We start from the raw sequence: 19275 nt of genomic DNA, 5'->3' as shown, positions 1-19275 counted from the left end.
CCTGGCTCCTGGCTTTGGCCTGGCCTAGTCTTAGGCTATTAAGGAGATTTGAGGAGCAAACCAGCAAATGGATGATTCTCTCTTGCTCTCACTCTCTCTGCCCTTCAATTAATTAATTAATTTCTAGATGATTAATTTATTTTAATGCAAAAACATGTTTCTACAAAGTTTTTGAAGATACCATATCTCTTCTGTATACCAGGTATTATCATTTATATTTTCATATGTTGAGGCACAGGGTAAAAAACAATGAGCCTCAAAGTTTAGTGAGCATCAGAATTGCCTGCAGGTGTTATGACAGGTTGTTAGGACAGATTCTTGGTCCCAACCCTCACAGTCTGTAGAGAAATGAGTCTGAATGAGGACCAAGAATTTATCTTTCCATGGGTAGTTCCCGGGCTGTTGATCTGGCTGGTCTGGGACCATATTTTATAGTAGCAGAACTCCAGAACTGAAGTCAAACATGCAAGTGGTTTATAGTACTTTTGTTTTTAATAATCTTTTCATTCTATTTTCCCATGGATTTTTAAAAAATTTATTTTATTTTAAAGGCAGAGTTATGGAGAGGCAGAAGCAGAGAGAGACAGAGGTCTTCCATTCACTGGTACACTCCACAAATGGCCGCAACGGCTGGGGCTGAACCGATCTGAAGCCAGGAGCCAGGAGCTTCTTCTAGGTCTCCCATGTGGGTGCAGGGGCAAAAGCACTTGTGCCATCTTCCAGTGCTTTCCCAGGCCATAGCAGAGAGCTAAATTGGAAGTGGAGCAGCCAGGACTCAAACTGGAGCCCATATGGCATGCCAGCACTGCAGCCAGCAGCTTTACCTGCTAAGCTACAGTGCTGGGCCGGCCCCTATGGTACTTTGTAAGAAGTGCTTGTTTTTAAAATAGTCTGTTAACTCACTACATGGGATATACTGACGTTGTATTACTCTACACATAGCAGAAAAGAAAATGAATTATTTTAATTTACTACTTGATAAACCAGAAAAAAACAACAAAACCAGTAACAAGAAATAATTCCTTCCAAAGAGATCAACATTTTGCAGATTTAGAAAAGACAAATTTCCTGTATGGACTGAATCTAGGTGGACAAACTACTTGGTCACCTGAAGCCACCCATGAGCATAAAACAGTCAGATTATTTGTCTGTCGTAACTGATGTCTAAACAATCTGAGCATTCTAAACCATCACAATGATTTCACCAAAAACACATGAGATAAGTAACCAAACGATGCCATTTGTTTTTAATCATTCCCTTCAGTTGTACAAACTCTCACCATAAAATCAGGACAGACATGAAATCTGCTTCCTTCTTGTGTGTTTAGTGACAATAAATAGCACCAATATTAAGTGCCAGGCACTGGGAAGAATTTTTGTACAAGCTCATTACTGTCAGCTAAGTGTCATGAGGATTAAAGCCCTACCCAATGACACTTTAGAGGACTGAGGTCTTGAGGGTTAAAATAACTGCAAATAAATGGTAATGACCAAATATCAATCAACCTGTGCAGTGCTGACACTAGTACCTTAAGAAATTCTAGTAGGTGCAGACACTGTGGTGTAGTAGGTTAAGCCTCTGCCTGCAGTGCCAGCATCCCATATGGGCTCCGATACTAGTCCTGGCTGCTTCTCTTCCAATCCAGCTCTCTGCTATGGCCTGGGAAAGCAGTGGAATACAGCCCAAGTGCTTGAGACCCTTCCCCTGCATGGGCAACCTGGAAGAAGCTCTTTGTATCAGTCCCAGCTCTGGCCCTTGCAGCCATTTGGGGAATGAACCAGGAGATGGAAGAGTTCTCCCTTTGTCTCTCCCTGTCTCTGTCTGTAACTCTCTCAAATTAATAAATAAATCTTTAAAAGACAACGACTAAAAGAAATTCTAGTTAGCATGAAAGAAGAGGGTATTTACATACATTTTAGTAGAGGGCTGTGATCTGATTTATCCACAGTTCTTTAAAATGTAATACATGGGGCTGATGTTGTGGTTTATTAGGTTAAGCCCGCATCATGGTGCCACCATCCCACATGGGCTCCAGTTCAAGTCCTGGCTGCTGCTCTTCTAACCCAGCTCTCTGCTATGGCCTGGGAAGGCAGTGGAAGATAACCCAAGTGCTTAGGCCCTTGACTGATATGGGAGACCCAGAAGAAGCTTCTGGCTCCTGGCGTCAGATCAGCTTAGCTCTGGCAGTTGCAGTCATTTGGGAATGAACCAGTGGATGGAAGACCTCTCTCTCTCTCTCTCTCTCTCTCTCTGTAACTCTGCCTCTCAGGTAAATAATCTTTTTTTAAGACAATGGTTTTTTTAAAAAAAGAAATTCTAGTTAGTATAAAAGAAGAGGGTAGTCACAAAAATTTTAGGAGAAGGCTCTGAACTGATTTATTCCCAGTTCTTTAAATGTAATACTGACACAGTGTGCAGATAGGGTCTCATTCCACATAAGATAGGACTTCACAGGCAGTAAGGTACAGAGTTCATGAGTCAATTCACAAATCAAATTTCTGCCTGTGACTGTCATCAGTGTCATTACTGTATAATAAACCATGTATACGTCCTAAATAACTCCATTTTGACTATCATGAAGAATATTAGAGCATAAAAGAAACTGAAATAACTCTATGCAGTAATACTCATGTTCACTAGCTAGATTTAGCTAGTCCACAATGCACACATACTTCAAAACATTAAATTGCATATCATAAATACACAATTTTACTTGTCAATGAAAAAAATAAACTTGAACAAAAGAAACTGAAAATGTGACTCTACCTTTCTTACAATAAGACTAATATATAATAGCATCCCAGAAAGTATTCAGTATAAAATTAAGTAGTAATAATTCAGAATGTCACTGCTGTCAGAACCACTATAACATGGACTTGATGACCTGTTAGCTCAACTTTATTTTCAAATTCAATATACTGATGTTTAGGTGATCTTACTCCAGGAATTACCTCTCTAATTCCAGTTAAGAAAATCCCTTACTGCATCAAACACCTATTTTCAAGAAAATCATCTAATTCACCAGCCCTGAATTTATTATTTATAACAGGACTGCATAATTTCATCCCTGCAATTCTTTCCTTCGGAAATGTTTACATTGGATGCATCCAGCTTGCCAATGATTAGTCCATAAACACTAAGACTTATGATCTGAAGGCTGGGGGGAGATGGAGGAATAAGAACACTCAGTTCAAAATGTTAGTATTAGAGGGCCACATATGGGTGTCTCAAAATGAAAAGTCAATTTACAATGGAATTATTTGGTTACCTTTTTGTTATTTTCATGGTCAAGATCATCTGAGGCCTAAATTAGAGAAAGAAATTAATTTGTTTACTTCCCTATGGGGCAAAATCACAAATTTAGTAGCCATATGTATGTTTTCATAAATTTATGCAGATGTGTTACTTCATTTACTTGTTAAGATAGGAAATTTTTGAGGCCATAAATCCATGGAGAAAAGAAAGTACTGAAAAGATTTGATTATTTCACTGTTTTATATACCAGAATTATATGACTTTTGGCTACAGAAACTTGTGCCATTTTTGATTCTTCAATATATCTTTTTAAATTATTTTAAATTTTTTTATTTGAAAGGCAGAGGGACACATTGAGAGAAAGAGATAGACAGAACTTCCATGTGGTGGTTTACTTCCCACATGCCCACAACAGCCAGGGCTAGGTCCAGGTTGAAGCCAGGAGCTGTGAACTAAATCTGGGCAGCCCACATAGTGGCAGGGACACAACTCCTTCAGCTGTTGCCTACTTGCTTTCCAGTGTTCACATTGGCAGAAAGCTGGATAGAAAGCAGAGCTAGGGCTAGAACCCAGACACTGTGATAAGGATGTCACAAGTGGAATCTTAACCATTGCATCATATGCCTACTCCAGCTTTCTTAATATATCTTGAAACCATTTAGCCCTGTCCTCTCCATTTTTGCTATCTTCTTTTCCAATCCTGTCCTAACAGCTTTTCTTGCTTCCATTCAATTTCATTCTAAATCTGTCACCACTGAGTAACCCTGGCCAGCTTTGAAAACCCGTATCAGGCACAGCAAGCAGCTAGCATAATGGTTAAGATGCTGGTGTTCCATACTGGAGTGCCTGGGTTTAGTACTTGGCTCTGGCACCTGACTCCAGAGCCCTGCTAATGCAGACCCTGGGAAGAAGTGTAATGCTCAAGTGATCGGGTTTCCATTACCATTATCAGTCTACTCTGACCCCTTTTAAAGTTTTTCAATGCCTTCACTTTTCACTCACAGTTTGAATTTCTCCTAAACACCTCCAAAATCCTACATCATCTCATTCCCATTTATCTGCTCTTTGTTACCCTGTTTTACTCTATCCCTCATTTTTTTTAAATTTATTTAATTTTTTTGGAAGTCAGAGACAGAGAGAGAGAAGGAGAGACAGAGAGATCTTCCATCCATTACTTCACTCCCTAGATGGTTGAAATGGCCAGTGCTGGGCTAGAAGCTTCAACTAGGTCTCCCACATGGATGGCAGGGACTCAAACACTTGGGTCATCTTCTGCTGGTTTTCCTAGGCCATTATCAGGGAGTGGATTGGAAGTAGAACAGCCAGGACTTGAACTGATACCTTTATAGGATACTGGCATTGCAGGCCATGGCTTTATCTACTGTGCCACGTTGGCCCCTCTATCCCTCATTCAGTTCACTCTACTCACATCACCTTTGTTATGGTTGTAGTCTCTTCATGGGAAGTTACTCCTCTATCTCTGTGTGTGGCAGATTCTTCATTCCACTTTGGGTCCTGGTTTTCTTATTCCTTCCATCTCATCACTCTCCATTTTATTTTTTTAAAAAGATTTATTTTATTTATTTGAAAGACAGAGTTACAGAGAGAGTAGAGACAGAGAGAGAGGTCTTCCATCCACTGGTTCACTCCCCAGATGGCCACAATGGCTGGAGCTGTGCCAATCCGAAGCCAGAAACCAGGAGCCAGGAGCTTCTTCCGGGTCTCCCACATGGGTTCAGGGGTCCTAGGACTTGTGCCATCTTCTACTGCTTTCCCAGGACATAGCAGAGAGCCGGATTGGAAGAGGAGCAGCCGGGACTAGAACTGGCACCCATATGGGATGCCAGTGCTTCAGGACAGAGCATTAACTCACTGCGCCACAGCGCAGGCCCCCACTCTCCATTTTAGTGCTTATTTTAATTTTCATGATAGCACTCATTGTAAGCTATAATTAAACTTGACTACTTATTTGTTTTTGGTCTGATCCCCACCCACTTCTCTAAATTATAATCAGCCTAAGGGAAGAAAACAAGTGTGTGTGTGTGTGTGTGTGTGTGTGTGTGTTTAAGATTTTATTTATTTATTTGAGAAGTAGAGTTACAGAGAGAGGGAGAGTCAGAGATAAAGGTCTTCTGTCTGCTGGCTCACTCCTCAAATGGCAGCAACAACCGGAGCTGAGCTGATTTGAAGCCAGTAGTCAGGAGCTTCTTCCAGGTCTCCCATGTGAATACAGGAGCTCAAGCACTTGGACCATCCTGCACTGCTTTCCCAGGTCATAGCAGAGAACTGGATTGGAAGAAGAGCAGCCAGGACACGAATTGGAGCCATAAAGGATGCTGGTGCTGCAGCGGAGGTTTAGCCTACTAAGCCACACTGTCGGCCCCAGCAATTTTGTTTTGACCCTTACAGATTGCAATGGCTTAGACTGTACCTAATAAAGGTAGGTACATGGTAATCTTTCTTGGGTGAATAGCCTGAAATATTTTTATGCATGTATATTAGGAAGAAGATGTACAATGTACAAAGATGTACAATTCATGGAAATGCATGTTATGAAAAAACAGTGCATGAATTTATAAATGTTTTGCATCAAAATAAACCTAATTTTTAATTATACTTTTCCACAAACTTTTTGAAGTATCCTTACATAACTAGTAAAACTGCTAACTTCCTTACTGAGGACTTAGAATATTTTGAGGTCAATTCCCTTATGATTGCAACAGGTTAATTGGTGCCACTGGGATTTTGTTTTCCGCCCATCTACAATAATGTGATAAATGATAATATTTTTCTTTTTTTGACAGGCAGAGTTAGACGGTGAGAGAGAGAGAGACAGTGAGAGAGTTATAGACAGTGAGAGACAGAGAAAGGTCTTCCTTCCGTTGGTTCACTCTCCTAATGGCCGCAATGGTTGGCACTGAGCTGATCCGAAGCCAGGAGCCGGTGCTTCCTCCTGGTCTCCCATGTGGGTGCAGGGACCCAAGCACTTGGGCCATCCTCCACTGCCCTCCTGGGCCACAGCAGAAAGCTGGACTGGAAGAGGAGCAACTGGGACTAGTACCCAGTGCCCCAACTGGGACTAGAACCCGGGGTGCCAGCGCCGCAGGTGGAGGATTAGCCAAGTGAGCCACGGCACCGGCCTAAGTGATAATATTTTTAATGGCACTAGTTAAATGAGTAGTGATTGACACTGAACATGCTTAATTTTAACACTCTTTTTAATTTCATTATGTGTGTGTGTGTGTGTGTGTGTGTGAAGTTCTAGTCACCCAGCAGGCAGCAGGGACTTTTGTCCACACCAATTAGAAGGGGACTATAGACTACGTAATTCTCCTGTAGTTGTTGCATTTCCAAAATCGCATAAATAGCAGTAGCTACTTCTTGAGAGTCATTAAAGAAAAGGGATATGAAGAGTCTGACCTTTTTGACACTATTTGCAACAGCTTCCTTGTGACCCAAGTCATCTGCAGAAAGTTCATTTCCAAATTTGAATTCGGGGTGAGCTTCCTCCTCTTGGTCAGCTTTGTGAAAGATGAAAGGAAAATCTTTGAGCCAAATTACTACCAAGCAATTACACTTCACCCATAACCTTGGGTAGAACATAACTCTAGGTTTCCATGACCTATAGTCTGTAACCTCTCACCATCATTACTAAATTTCCATTTAATATCATTTTTCTAGTCTACCTTTCCTAGCTGGATGAAAACTATTGAAGTCAATGGTCATGTTCCATATAAAATGGGAGAGGCTTAACAATTATACCATTAAAAGAACTGTATGAATTCATGCTGTTATTCTCAGGGTTAATGTGTATACACACACACAATTTTGCTATTTTCCACTGCTTGTATCAGAGTCCTAGGAGCTATACACCATTCCAAATCTAATTAGGCACATGCTTTCACTAAGAGCCTTTTCTATTTTCTACAGCCTTCAGCCAAGCCTGTGTTCTTGAACTATGCTTAGTGTCCTCTTGCTGCTGTTCTGATAAATTTAACTTACAGATTCTAGCCAGGCATGTAGAGTAGGACCATCCTGTGACACCAACGTAATTATAGCCAACTGATTGACCAGAACTCCAGCCGCATTTTACTGAGGGAACCTAAGAATCACATATATAACCCAGCTAGTAGGAGAAACAGGCCCAGCAGTTGAACTGCCAGTCATGTGATGAATGAGTCATCTTGGGGAACTGGCCCGGCTGAACCTTCAGAAGACTCCAGTCTCAGATGTCATGAGAAACCAAAAGGAGAACCCACCTATCTGGGCCCAGAGGACCCACGAAACTATGAAGGGTAATAAAAGTGTGTGTTTCAAGCATTTCAGTGTTGAGGTAGCTTATCACACAGTAACAGATCACTACAACAAGCATCAGTTGAAGAATATCTAATAACCTTGGCCTCCCAGACTCTCCTTTCACAAAAAACTTATGAAAGTAACCCATTATGACTATTCTCTGATAATGGACTCAAAACCATGGTTTGGACCTACACTTGCATCATTTATGAACTCTGTCCTATAGACAGGAATCTTTATTAAGGGGTCACAGATGAGATGAGTTAATTCTCACAGCTTTCAGATTTTTACCTATGTATTTAACATTCCTAAAAGCATAGTTCAAATGTTTGGATAATAAATGCCCAGAGTTCTTTCAAATATTTATAAATTATTCAGCCCAAAACCATCATACAAATACACAGAATTATCTAACCCAATGCAAGTCCAAATCATCTTATGTTAAGCAAGGGAACAAATAATTTTCTAAAAACATCCCCAAACTCTCAAATTACCCATTTCAAATCACCCATTTCAAATCAAGCATATGGTTATGGCTATTAGAGCCAATATAAAATACAAGGTAATGGTAAATATTCAAATATTTTAAGCAAGGATGACTTTACTGACATTGTCTACCTGTAAAGATAATTATAGTAAGCTGGTTATTTGAAGGAATGTGAACTTGAAATTTTAACACTGATCCTATAGTTTAAATATAGTATGTCACCATCAAAAACTAGCATTGAGTCTTGCTCCAATGCAACAGTGTTGAGAAGTCCTGGGGCTTTATGCAAGATTAATGCTTTTTTCTCAGAGTTCTCCCTCTCTTGGACTTGACTGGTTACTATGAAAGTAGGTTGTTACGAAGGGAGCTTGGCACTTCCCCTTGGTCTCTCTCCTATGTGCTCTTACCTGGTGGTACCATCCACTCTGAGGCTCTGCTCAGAAGCTGAGACAACGCCAGCACTATACTCTAGGACCCCAGAACTATTAAGCTAAATAAACCTCTTTTCTTAAAAAAACTCAGAATTTGGTATTTTGTTATAACAGAAAAATAACTAAAATAGATGTCTATGAGTCTCCAGTTCACTTTGGGAATACATGTGAACCATTCTACCCATACAGTCCTTCCCTCGTCTTAATGCTATCATTATAATAAGACTGAAGTTCACGTTTTTGTCTGTAATAAGGGATTGCAAAATGTTCTTTTTCCTCCAACCCCTGCCTACTACAGTGAGTGTTTCAAGGGTTCTCTAGCTGTGCATTTTTGCTAAGCAGCTGAACACACCACAGGAAGGCAGGTGACTAAGCAACTAAAATCTGGTACCCAGAAAAATTGGAAGAAATCGTATTTGGAAAAATAACAAAACTGCCAAAAGATTAAGGTTGACCCATGAATACACACCTGACTATTGAGAATTAAAATGTCACCATTATATAAAAGGGTCCACTGAGACAAATTTACGTTTTTCTTACTTTAAGACGTGTCATGTAACTTTTAAAAAATAACTTACCACTTTCTATTTCCTCTTCATTATCATCCTCTAAAATGTTAGCTGGGGAAGCAGATTCTCCAGCCTCCATCATGCTTTTCAAAGCTTCGAGCTGTTCTATTATTAAAAGCAAACAAGAAGGAGATGGTAACAGATGTGAGATCACAACAAAATCTGGGCTTTAAGGCTAATACGGAGAAGGAGGAACTGAAAAGGGAAAGGAAACATCGTTTAAGCATTTGTTGCCCATATTCCTAAAATTCAGAATCAGACGCTATCTCACCCATACCTGGTGGTCTTGGCTTTCTAAGGAATGTACAACAACCACATTATGAACACACGATGAATAACAATTGGAACTTGGGAGAACTGTCCAAAATCGTGTCGCCAGGTTTGAGAGAGAAGCTGTGTCCTCATGAAAGATTTCAGGCTTGACAACGAAAGCTCAACCAATGTTATGAAATGATAGGAAAGAGACACGCATGTTGGAGATCAACAAAACTTTAGGAAAAACAAACAAACAAACAACAACCTGGGTACTGGCCTGGGCAGCTGACCCAGAAGTTAAGACACATGCCTCCACTATTGGAGTGCCTGGGTTCAATTCCCAGTTCCAGTTCCCAATTCCAGCTTCCTGCCATTTCAGACCCTGGAAGGCAGCAGGTGATAGCTCAAGTAGTTGGGTTCTTCTACCCACGTGGGAGATCCGTACTGAGTTACTGGTTCCTGGCTCCAGCCCTGACTCTGCCCTGGCTGCTGTAGGAATTTGGAAACTGAATTAATAGTGGGTGCTCTGTCTTCCTCTCTCTCCCTTTGCTGTGGCACAGTGGGTTAAAACCCTGGCCTGAAGCGCCAACATCCCATATGGGCACCGGTTCTAGTCCCAGCTGCTCCTCTTCTGATCCAGCTCTCTGCTATGGCCTGGGATAGCAGTACAAGATGGCCCAACTCCTTGGGCCCCTGCACCTGTGTGGGAGACCTGGAAGAAGCTCCTGGCTCCTGGCTTCAGATCAGCATAGCTCCGGCCTTTGTGACCATCTTGGGAGTGAACCAGCGGATGGAAGACTTCTCTCTCTGTCTCTACCTTTCTCTGTAACTCTGTCTAATAAATAAAATAAATCTTCAAAAAAAATTTTTAAAAAGTATTTTCAATGGATATAACCAGGTTTATTATCCTAATATATAAAAAGGTTTTTATAAGTCAGTAAAATTAAGGTAAGTAAAATAATTTTTGTAAAAATGAGAAAACATGTAGGAAGAAATTATAAATCATGGTATCAAAAACCAGTTATCAAAAAGATGCAAATAAAAAAGTGAGGCTGGGCTGGTGCCGCAGCTCACTTGGCTAATCCTGTGCCTGCAGCGCCTGCACCCCAGGTTCTAGTCCCGGTCGGGGCACCGGATTCTGTCCCGGTTGCTCCTCTTCCAGTCCAGCTCTCTGCTGTGGCCTGGGAGGGCAGTGGAGGATGGCTCAGGTCCTTGGGCCCTGCACCCGCATGGGAGACCAGGAGGAGGCACCTGGCTCCTGGCTTCGGATCAGCACAGCCCGCCAGCCACAGCAGCCACTTGGTGGGTGAACTGACGGAAAAAAGGAAGACCTTTCTCTCTGTCTCTCTCTCTCTTTGTCTAACTCTGCCTGTCAAAAAAAAAAAAAAAAGTGAGTCTATCATTTTTCTTCTATTAGTTGAGCACACATATAAACATGGTCCATAGTCAGGATAAAGGGTATTTGCTGGGAAATAGGCATTCTGTACATCACTGATGAGAGTTTAAATTGGTATAACTTTTCTGAAAAGATAAATCATAATATAAATGTGTATGCTGTGACCAAATAACTAACTGCACTAACTGATTCTAAGTAGAAAGTTATACAAACGTACACAATGAAAATTCATCCATGTTTACCAGGGTTGCTTTTAATAGTGAAAATTCATAAACTTAGGGCTGGTTAAATTATGCTATAATAAATAGAAAAATTCTAAGTGTCATACAATGAATTCTGTAAAGTGTTTCATACATTGGGATTAAAGTTAGTATGTAGATTTGTATCATACTGGATATAAGTATACTTAATTGGTTGAATTATTAAAAATGAAAAACCAACATAGTTAACATTTCAGTTTTGTTAAAATGTCTAAATATGTACATGTGTCTACATGTGTTTTATTACATATTAAGTGTGTGTAACACATAATTTAGTGTTATTCTACTATTTTCTTATATTTTTCCTTGTTTTATTTTTCTTGCGGAATAATTGCTTCTGTAATAAAAATAACCATTAAAATTATTTTTAAATTGTTATTTAGGGTACCTGGAAGGAAAACACACTGAAATCATACAAATATTTTATTCTATTAATGCACTGAACTAAGAGATGCTCTGAAAAAAATTTTCAGAGAAAATGTTCTGGGAAAATAAAAGGAAATATATCTACATAAAGCCATTTATCTCTCTATTCACACAGATACACATAAATATTTATCTAGGGTCTATGTATGTATTACATGGGCAAACTACAAAAGAAAGCTTTTCAAAATGTTTATTTATTTATTTTCCTCTATTGAAAGGCAGAGCAACAGAGAGAGACAGGGATCTCCTACCAATGGCTCACTCTTCAAAAGCCTGCGACAGCCAGAACTCCATCAGGTCTCCCAGATGGGTGGCAGGGACTCAAGTACTTGAACCATCATTCACCACTTCCCAAGACGCATTAGTTAGAAGCTGGATTGGAAGCAGAGTAGCCAGGACTCAAACTGGCTGTCAGATATGGGATACAGGTGCTCCAGACAGTGAGTTAACCCACTGTGCCACAACACTTTTCCCTAAAGGAAAATTTTTAAAAAGGACTTCAGAGTCCATAAAGTTACAAAATGCTAGTTCTTTATATACCTTGATAGATTCTACAATGCTTCTCCCACAATGCTTCTTCCCTACATCCCTTGGCATCCCTCCAGAATCTGGCATATGAAACTATGGCTATGCTTTCCCCACTGTTAGTAACTAAGTTGAGAAAGAAATCAAACTGAAATGAAAATATGGCAACTTTTCTCTGAAAAGTATATGTAGCATCACCACTACACTCCTCACTCCCAAATCAACAGTTTTAAAGTAAGTATCATTCTAGGCAGTTGAGTTGACCAAACACATCATGTTTGCTTCCATTGTATGTGCGTATCTGACTTACTTTTTTCAACTTCAGGTTTCAGTCGTTTATTTTTGATGAGAATCTTTCTTTTGAGGTCATTGGGGGATGGCAAAGGTCTGCCTGGTTCGAGCTAAACAGAAAGAGTTGAATTAGTGAAAGGTGGTGCTTCTCCATCCTTCCAGTCCAGGGCAAGCATGGGTGGCTTGGGAGTCATACAACCCAGAACCACTAGATGGCAGTCAGTGCAGTCTTATGTGTTCATTCCCCAATCCAAATTAATCCCCTGCTTCCAATGTGAAAGCACAGACTAAGGCGGCAAACTTGAAATCTACAAGGTTTGCAGAGGTGTGCAGAAGTCCCCAGTTTCCCCAGTGGAGCTGAGGTATAAGCGGGGTTGGTGTTCAGGGAGAGGGTCCTATTTCGCTTCAGACCTTGTACCTTCTAAGTGTATGGTGAAATACAAGGCATCACACTGGGGAATCACAGTTGGTTTTTCCCAGATGAGATCTCCACATCCCTGAGTGTTTTCACTGTATAGTAAGCTTGTGTGCCCCATAGTTAATCTAACCTCAATACTTGGGATTACGGTTTTGAAAGTTCAATAAGGGGATCGAAGAGAGAATGGTCCTAATACTAGAATCTGAACTCCATATGGCTTTAGCCGCTACATGTATGTCAGGAAGGATGTATCCTTTTATCCAGAGAATTGTTCCAGATGTAGTTGTCCATTACTGATTCCCTCAACCATCCATCTCCACACCCAACCATTCACTTTCCACTCATTTAGAAAACCTATGTTTATCTTACTTGTGACCTGCAAGATACCACACATTTCTTGTCTCAAAATGAAACTTTCTGATGAAATGCTGCTCCTTTTAGGAAGTCTGAGGGAAGTGGTCCACTCCCACCAATCCCTTTTTTTTTTAACCAGGACATTGCCAACAAATTTGCAACATAGTCTGGACCATCTTCTTTTTCCACTACATGCTGACATGTGTGTCCTGTTCCTATCCCTGTCCCAACTCCCCCTCCCACACACACACTTGATTGAAAGCTCTTTACTTCAGGGAGCAGGTCTCCCATTTACATGACCTATGCTTCCCCAATCCCTGCCATGTAGGTATACACCACTCCACTGAAAAAACAGCAAGCACCTTAACCCAACCAGGAGACAGAAAGTGTTGTAAACGTATGGGCAGGGCACCTGCAGCAAAGAAGGAAGTACCTTTCTCTGAAGGGAGGAGAGAACTTCCACTTTGACTATGACCTTGTCTAAATAAGATCGGAGTTGGCGAACTCAAGGGGCTTCCATAGCCTTGGCAGTTCATGACAAGAGCCTCAGGTGATTGCTGACGTCATAAATAAGAGTGTTGTTGTTAAATCAACAACAGGATTCACTGTGCTCCTACTCCCCATGTAGGATCTCTGTCCTTAATGTGTGGTACTATGCGAATTAACGGTATAACTAGTACTCAAACAGTACTTTATACTTTGTGTTTCTGTGTGGGTGCAAATTGTTGAAATCTTTACTTAGTATATACTAAATTGATCTTCTGTATATAAAGATAATTGAAAATGAATCTTGATGTGAATGAGATGGGAGAGGGAGATGGGATGGTTGCGGGTGGAAGGAAGGTTATGGGGGGAAAAAGCCTCTATAATCCAAAAGTAGTACCTTGGAAATTTATATTTATTAAATAAAAGTTAAAAAATAAAAAAAGAGCTACAGCAGGCTGAAAAAGAATCAGGTGAGGGGAGTAGTGGTTGCAGATAGCCTGGTCTCCCATATTTTTAGAGTTTTTGTAGACAGAGTTCTGACAAAAATTCATTGTTTCATTACCTAGAATATTCACGTGTAGCACAGATTACTGTCCTCATATCAGCTATTGAGATTTTTTTTCCCACTTCTACCTCCTGTTGTTATGTCTGGCCCCACTGGAAGCTACCTGTCAATTGTGACTAAAACATTTTTCTACTATAGACTGTTCTGTAGTTTAATTTCATTAAAGTTTTGCTAAAAATAATTTTTGTGACAGTGGAGTTTAGCCTCTTGGAGTCACAGATCTTTGCAAAACTGTGATGAACAATCTAGAATGATATGTATAAAAACACTGCATACAAGGCACAAGTCCCATAAATCCTATCTATGAGCCACAGGCTAATTCATTGCTTTATGAGGAAATCAGCAGGTATAAATGAAGTTCAAAAATGTACATAGGCTCTTCAGAAACTTGTGGGAAATGGAATTAAAAGATTTTGGTGCAAAGATATTTTGAAATCCATGTGTAGTTTTTCCATAGTACACATTTTAATGAACTTCTTGAACAAACTTTGTATATGCGTACTTCAATTTTTTTTGTACGAAAATAAACATCTTTTAATTCCATTTTCCCTGAACTTTTGAAGTCACCTCATATATATATAAAACCTTGCTCAAGGATTTATTTTGGTGTTGGGAACTTGAATTTCAGGATCCTGTGACTTCAATACAGAACATTTCCACAGCAATAGGCTCCCAACTGAATCCCAGTGTGCACATCTGACTCATCTAGATGACTTTCTAAAGACATCATGCTCAGGCCTAATTCTGGATCAGTTTAATCAGCTGCTGAGTGATGCTCCAGCAGAGGGGTGTGTAACAGTTCCTCCAGGTGATTCTGACAAAGTTGAGAATGACTGCTGAATCTAGACTCTTGGCCTGGGTGCTTATGTAACTTTCAGGCTAAGATCTGAAAAAACATGAGACCCCAAAGAGCTGCAATGTGAAATTGAATCAGATGTTTATTTTATGTCTCCCTCTACATCCCTTCTGAACCATGATGAAAGCTTTCTGTACCAAAGAATTTAAATAAATATGAAGAAATTAAGCATTAGTCCTCCAGTACTACTTGACCCTTCAGAAATGAATTTCCAAACAAATCCATTCATGCTAGAAATATGGCTTGCTAAAAATACATACTGGATGTGATTCAAGCGCATGTTTCAACAGGAGATCCCCAAATAGATCTTCGCAATATTTGGACATCTTGTACTGTTGATATTTGCTGGAGAGAAAGAAGTGGCATTTGTAAATTGAAACATCCATTAACTGCCCAAGACTGAAAAAAAAAATACCCATTACTAGACAATTAAAGATCCCACTCTGCAAAATATAAGGGAACATCAAAATGTTTATGGAAAAGTGGAATTAAGTTAAATTTATTTTGGTGCACCACAACTTGGAAATCCATGCATAATGTTTCAGAATCGGCATTTTTCCTGAACATTTTGAACACCTCCTGTACACATGGAAATAGAATTTTTTTCACCAAAACAAAATCTTTAATTTCATTTCTCATGAACTTTTTGAACTACATTCCTATATGACTGTCCTAAAGTTGACATCAGATGTACTTTTAAATATCACAAGTTTCGTGTGATTTTAAAAGAAGTAGATTCCACACCCACACTGAGAGCTGGTAAGAAGAATAAACAATGATTTCAAGCTAATGAAGTCTGATTTCAAATAGAATAATACTGCTAAGTCATCTAGCTCCATGGAACTCTAAGCAAGGTGTCCCAGTTTCTGAGCTCTGTTTCCAGCAACGGTTTCTTTCTTTTTTTTTGACAGGCAGAGTGGACAGTGAGAGAGAGAGACAGAGAGAAAGGTCTTCCTTTGCCATTGGTTCACTCTCCAATGGCCGCCGCGCTGCGGCCAGTGCACCACGCTGATCCGATGGCAGGAGCCAGGTACTTATCCTGGTCTCCCATGGGGTGCAGGGCCCAAGTACTTGGGCCATCCTCCACTGCACTCCCTGGTCACAGCAGAGAGCTGGCCTGGAAGAGGGGCAACCGGGAAAGAATCCGGTGCCCTGACCGGGACTAGAACCCGGTGTGCCAGCGCCTCAAGGCGGAGGATTAGCCTAGTGAGCCCCGGCGCCGGCCCCAGCAAGGGTTTCTAAAACACATTAAGACAACTTGGTATTTTTCGGAGGGGACTTTTTTTTTTTTCTGGTTTTTTGATTCCCACCTCTATCCTACCCACATATGACTGTAGGTCCTTCCTAGAGGATGGCTGGTACTTAGCACCTCACTAAACAAACTGTTTAGTTATTTTAAAAAAATTTAGCACGGGAGTGGGGAGTGGGAGTTGGGGGAACAAAACCACTAAGGTAGAATGAATCATTATACCTGCAGTGATTTTCAAAGGAGAGAATTACAGGATATTCAGATGTGACAAATGCAGTTTCCTTGATGGCTTGAATTACATCCTTTAAAGATAAAAGAGTGTTAATGAAAGAACAATAAGATAATCAGAGGCTACTAACAGATCCTTTCAGAAAGTCAGTTTCTGCAATCCAGACCTGGAGAACCCATGAACCTTATAACCCCCTCACCTTGACTCCCCTGTACTTAGAACCAAGGTACAATTAACAGCTAATTACATTTTTTTTCAAAGACAGCTTTTACTTTTTCAAAGTTATGCTGCTATTAGATTATTCATCTAACTCCCATGGCAGTTACTTTCCCAATAATCCAAGGATTCAGGGCTCACTTTTCTCCTTGAGAAGCAGGCAAGCTTTTGGTCCAATGACTTACACTACAGACCACTCTTCAACTCCTCCCACCTGGAGAAATGTGTTTGTCATAAACTCAGAATTGGCACAAGTTTTATTGACTGTCTTCCATGTTTGAGAATCAGTTTTGGGCTACATTTAATTAATGTGACACAGATCCCTGGGTACTGATGCGACACTTGTAATACCACTTGTGTTATATTAGCCTATGGAAGAGCAGATGGCACAGGAGGGGATTGTCCTTGGTTACGTGACATGTGAGGTAAAACAGGGGAGTGCTGTGGTTGCCCTGACTGTAACACAGACTGTAGTCCCTTGAAACAACTTTTCAGTGAGCTGAATGTAGCCCCTACCTAACCTCAGCTACTCTATGAAAAAATTGCTGGACTTAGAGATAGTTTGTATTAGTCTCTGTTTAGCTTTGGAAAGAGGCTTTGATCCAACACTTTCATAATTCCCAAATTCTTACTGATTTGGAGCTAATCATGAAGCCAAGTCCTTACACCCTAATGGGTCCTTGGCTTGCAGTTCCTCTTCTAAGATTAAAAACAGAATCCAGACCCTGAATCATAAAGACTTGATAAAATTGTACCAACAGTTAAGACAGGTCACATCTAAAAGCTAGCTTCTATTTGGAGAGTTTGCAGCAACTCATTGGTGCTAATCAAACAAATATTCAGTCTATCCTCAGACCCAGACAGACTGAAGCCTACTTTTGCCAGTCCAAAGGAAACTCACTGGCCCTCATCCCCATCACTGACCACCTGCTCTGTGGACCAACCAGAAGGCAAAATATAAGCTGATTACATGCAGCTCATCCCCAGCTTTGAACTGCAAGATTCATTGTCTTTTCTTTTCTTTTCTTTTTTTTTTTTTCTTTGGACAGGCAGAGTGGACAGTGAGAGAGAGAGAGACAGAGAGAAAGGTCTTCCTTTGCCATTGGTTCACCCTCCAATGGCTGCCGTGGCCAGCGTGCTGCGACCGGCACACCACACTGATCCGAAGGCAGGAGCCAGGTGCTTATCCTGGTCTCCCACGGGGTGCAGGGCCCAAGCACTTGGGCCATCCTCCACTGCACTCCCTGGCCATAGCAGAGAGCTGGCCTGGAAGAGGGGCAACCAGGACAGAATCTGGCACCCCGACCGGGACTAGAACCTGGTGTGCCGGCGCCGCTAGGTGGAGGATTAGCCTATTGAGCCACGGCGCCGGCCGATTCATTATCTTTAATCCCTTGAAGAGTCTGGGTATTGAGGGAATTGAGCATTAGCTGCCTGAATCTTTGCTTTGTGCTTTGCAGTAGACACCTCATTTCTTCCAGCACCCTGGTGTCTGTGACTGGCTTGCTGGTGTCGGGTAAGTGGACCCAGCTTTGAGGTTCTATAGCAACTCCTGCAACCAGTTTTAGGGGTTTTCAGTAACAACCACAGCACAAGTCACATTACTCAATGAAACTCAATATTTTACAATAGTTATCTAGGGAAGTTTATTTGAAGGATAATGGCCAAGGTTAGATAATCTTGGAATTTTTTATTGAGACATCCTTAGAGATGATGTGGTTATTTAGTTATTCTTGAGGAAGGTAGTTCTCAGGTAAAAATGATTGTGACCTTTTATTGCCCATCTGAATTACACAAGAATTACTCTGAGTGAAAATTCGGCTCTGCCCTTATTTTCTTCCTCATCTCACTGCAACCTGAATGACCCTCCTTTTCCATTATACATCCTCATTAGGCTACTTAATTCTCTAAGAATGGATATCACCTTTCCTGTCAGTTTGGCTGGCTGTGTAAATTCATGGCTTCCCACTGGAATTATACTCTTGATACTTCTCAGGAAGCACAATCTTGAATCCACCGCTGGTCAAAATTCATCAATATCTTGACTAAGAGAAATGACATGCATAGAATATCCTGGGAATGGGGCATAGGCACCTGTTTTAGAAAATACCCCTGGTGGTTTCTATTCAAGGGTGTAGGTGAAACCTATTGCCCCAGATGTTGTAGTATCTATTCTGAGTTACATCAAATCATTGGAGTATTGGCCAGCCACATAATTTCATTTTTTTTGACTCATCTTTTGGTAGTTGCTATGGTTTAAGTATGTCTTAAACTATGGTTTAAGTGTGTCTCTCAAGAGTTCTGATGTTGAAGTTTGAGCCACATTGTGAGGTAGGAAGAGGGTGGAAACTTCTGATTATTGTGTTTAGAGTGGGGTCTTTGGGAGGTGGTGAAGGGTCTAATACCCATCGTGGGATATTTAGAGGGTGAAAACTTCACTGACTATAACACATAAGAAGTTGGAGCACTAGGAGTTTATGAGGATTAGACAAGATCATCAGGGTTGAACTCTCATGATTGAATACTGCTGGAGAGAGGTAGAGAGAGAGAGAGAGAGAGAGAGAGAGACTACTAGTATACACATAGGTGTTCCATGCTTTCCCATGTGATGCCCTGTGTTGCATCTAGTATTTCTTTATACTAACAGAGAGTAGATTAATATGGCAGAATATCATGGGCACATTGAGACACACTAAGAAACCGGCTTTCA

General features: G+C 40.7%; 1 protein-coding gene across 50 annotated transcripts in view; it reads right to left on the bottom strand.

Moving 5' to 3' along the window:
• Positions 1 to 19275, bottom strand: part of PLCB4 (phospholipase C beta 4) — a 440816-nt gene that overhangs the window by 61999 nt on the left and 359542 nt on the right. For 28 of the 50 annotated variants that reach the window (XM_070052074.2, XM_051846249.3, XM_051846237.3 and 25 more), the window contains 6 exons: positions 16343 to 16422; positions 15132 to 15216; positions 12212 to 12302; positions 9049 to 9144; positions 6677 to 6777; positions 3270 to 3305 (listed from right to left, as the gene is read on the bottom strand). In XM_070052074.2, the coding sequence (XP_069908175.1) occupies positions 3270 to 3305; positions 6677 to 6777; positions 9049 to 9144; positions 12212 to 12302; positions 15132 to 15216; positions 16343 to 16422 (489 nt within the window). The remainder of the gene's footprint in view (positions 1 to 3269; positions 3306 to 6676; positions 6778 to 9048; positions 9145 to 12211; positions 12303 to 15131; positions 15217 to 16342; positions 16423 to 19275) is intronic. The other 22 variants (XM_089307289.1, XM_089307288.1, XM_070052082.2 and 19 more) reach the window with 1 other exon arrangement.

This window comes from Oryctolagus cuniculus, chromosome 11 (assembly GCF_051225735.1).
Source record: "Oryctolagus cuniculus isolate XC-2025 breed Fujian yellow rabbit chromosome 11, ASM5122573v1, whole genome shotgun sequence".
Lineage (NCBI taxonomy): Eukaryota > Metazoa > Chordata > Mammalia > Lagomorpha > Leporidae > Oryctolagus > Oryctolagus cuniculus.
Note: the sequence above shows the minus strand (reverse complement) of the source record. Positions and strands in the feature narration are given on the sequence as shown.